At 40.8% G+C, this 693-nt stretch overlaps 1 protein-coding gene across 1 annotated transcript; it reads left to right on the forward strand.

Annotated features, from left to right (window-relative positions):
* Window positions 1-270: 270 nt before the first annotated feature.
* On the forward strand, window positions 271-693 carry TM35_000761000 (uncharacterized protein; the record flags this gene model as incomplete). Its single annotated transcript, XM_029031308.1, has 1 exon — window positions 271-693. A coding segment is annotated over one exon (423 nt), but the record flags the coding sequence as incomplete, so codon positions are not given.

Here is a 693-nt window from a genome sequence, read left to right on the forward strand (position 1 = left end):
CATGCTTGAGAAGAAGGCACTCAAAGGGTATGTTCATGCTTATGGGCAAGATGTCTGAGGATTTTATTTGTTTGTGTTATCGACCTTTTTGTTTTTATAGGTTTTCTTCTGTGAGTAAATAATCAATGTACTGTTGTTTTTATTGTTTTTGTTATAACTCTCTTGTATTCATGGGGGATGCCGTTATTTTCTGTTATTTCTATTTGTTCTTTGCTTCTTCTTTTATTTTTCTTTGGACCACTGAATTAAGACACAATATCAGTTATTGTAATGATAATGATGCGTACAGTGTTGTATGTTATGCTTCTTGCACTGTGTTGTACTTGCAGTTTCGTGTTGGCTACAACTGAGCCTCACGTTGAAGTTAGTGAACCTGAACCTGAAGGTGGTGGTACTTTGAACCATGGGGCTCGACAGGCTGGTGGTGCCGATGGAAAAGGTGGTCCTGGTGAAGTGGAAGAATCATCTGAACAATGTGTTGGGGAACAAAATGAGGAAGCGTCTTGCAAAGCAAATTCCTCAGAGCAATTGCCTCCAGAAGATGCTCAAAAGAATGGAAAAAAACCTGAAGCTGCTGTACCTCCACCACCCGAAACATCAGTGGAACGCAGTCCTACCACTTTACCTGGTTCTGGTGCTTCTGTTGGTCCTGCTAGTTCCTCTTTACGAACCACTGAAGATCTACATCAACAA

Source organism: Trypanosoma theileri (assembly GCF_002087225.1).
Source record: "Trypanosoma theileri isolate Edinburgh chromosome Unknown TM35_Tth_76_V1, whole genome shotgun sequence".
In the NCBI taxonomy this organism is placed as follows: domain Eukaryota; phylum Euglenozoa; class Kinetoplastea; order Trypanosomatida; family Trypanosomatidae; genus Trypanosoma; species Trypanosoma theileri.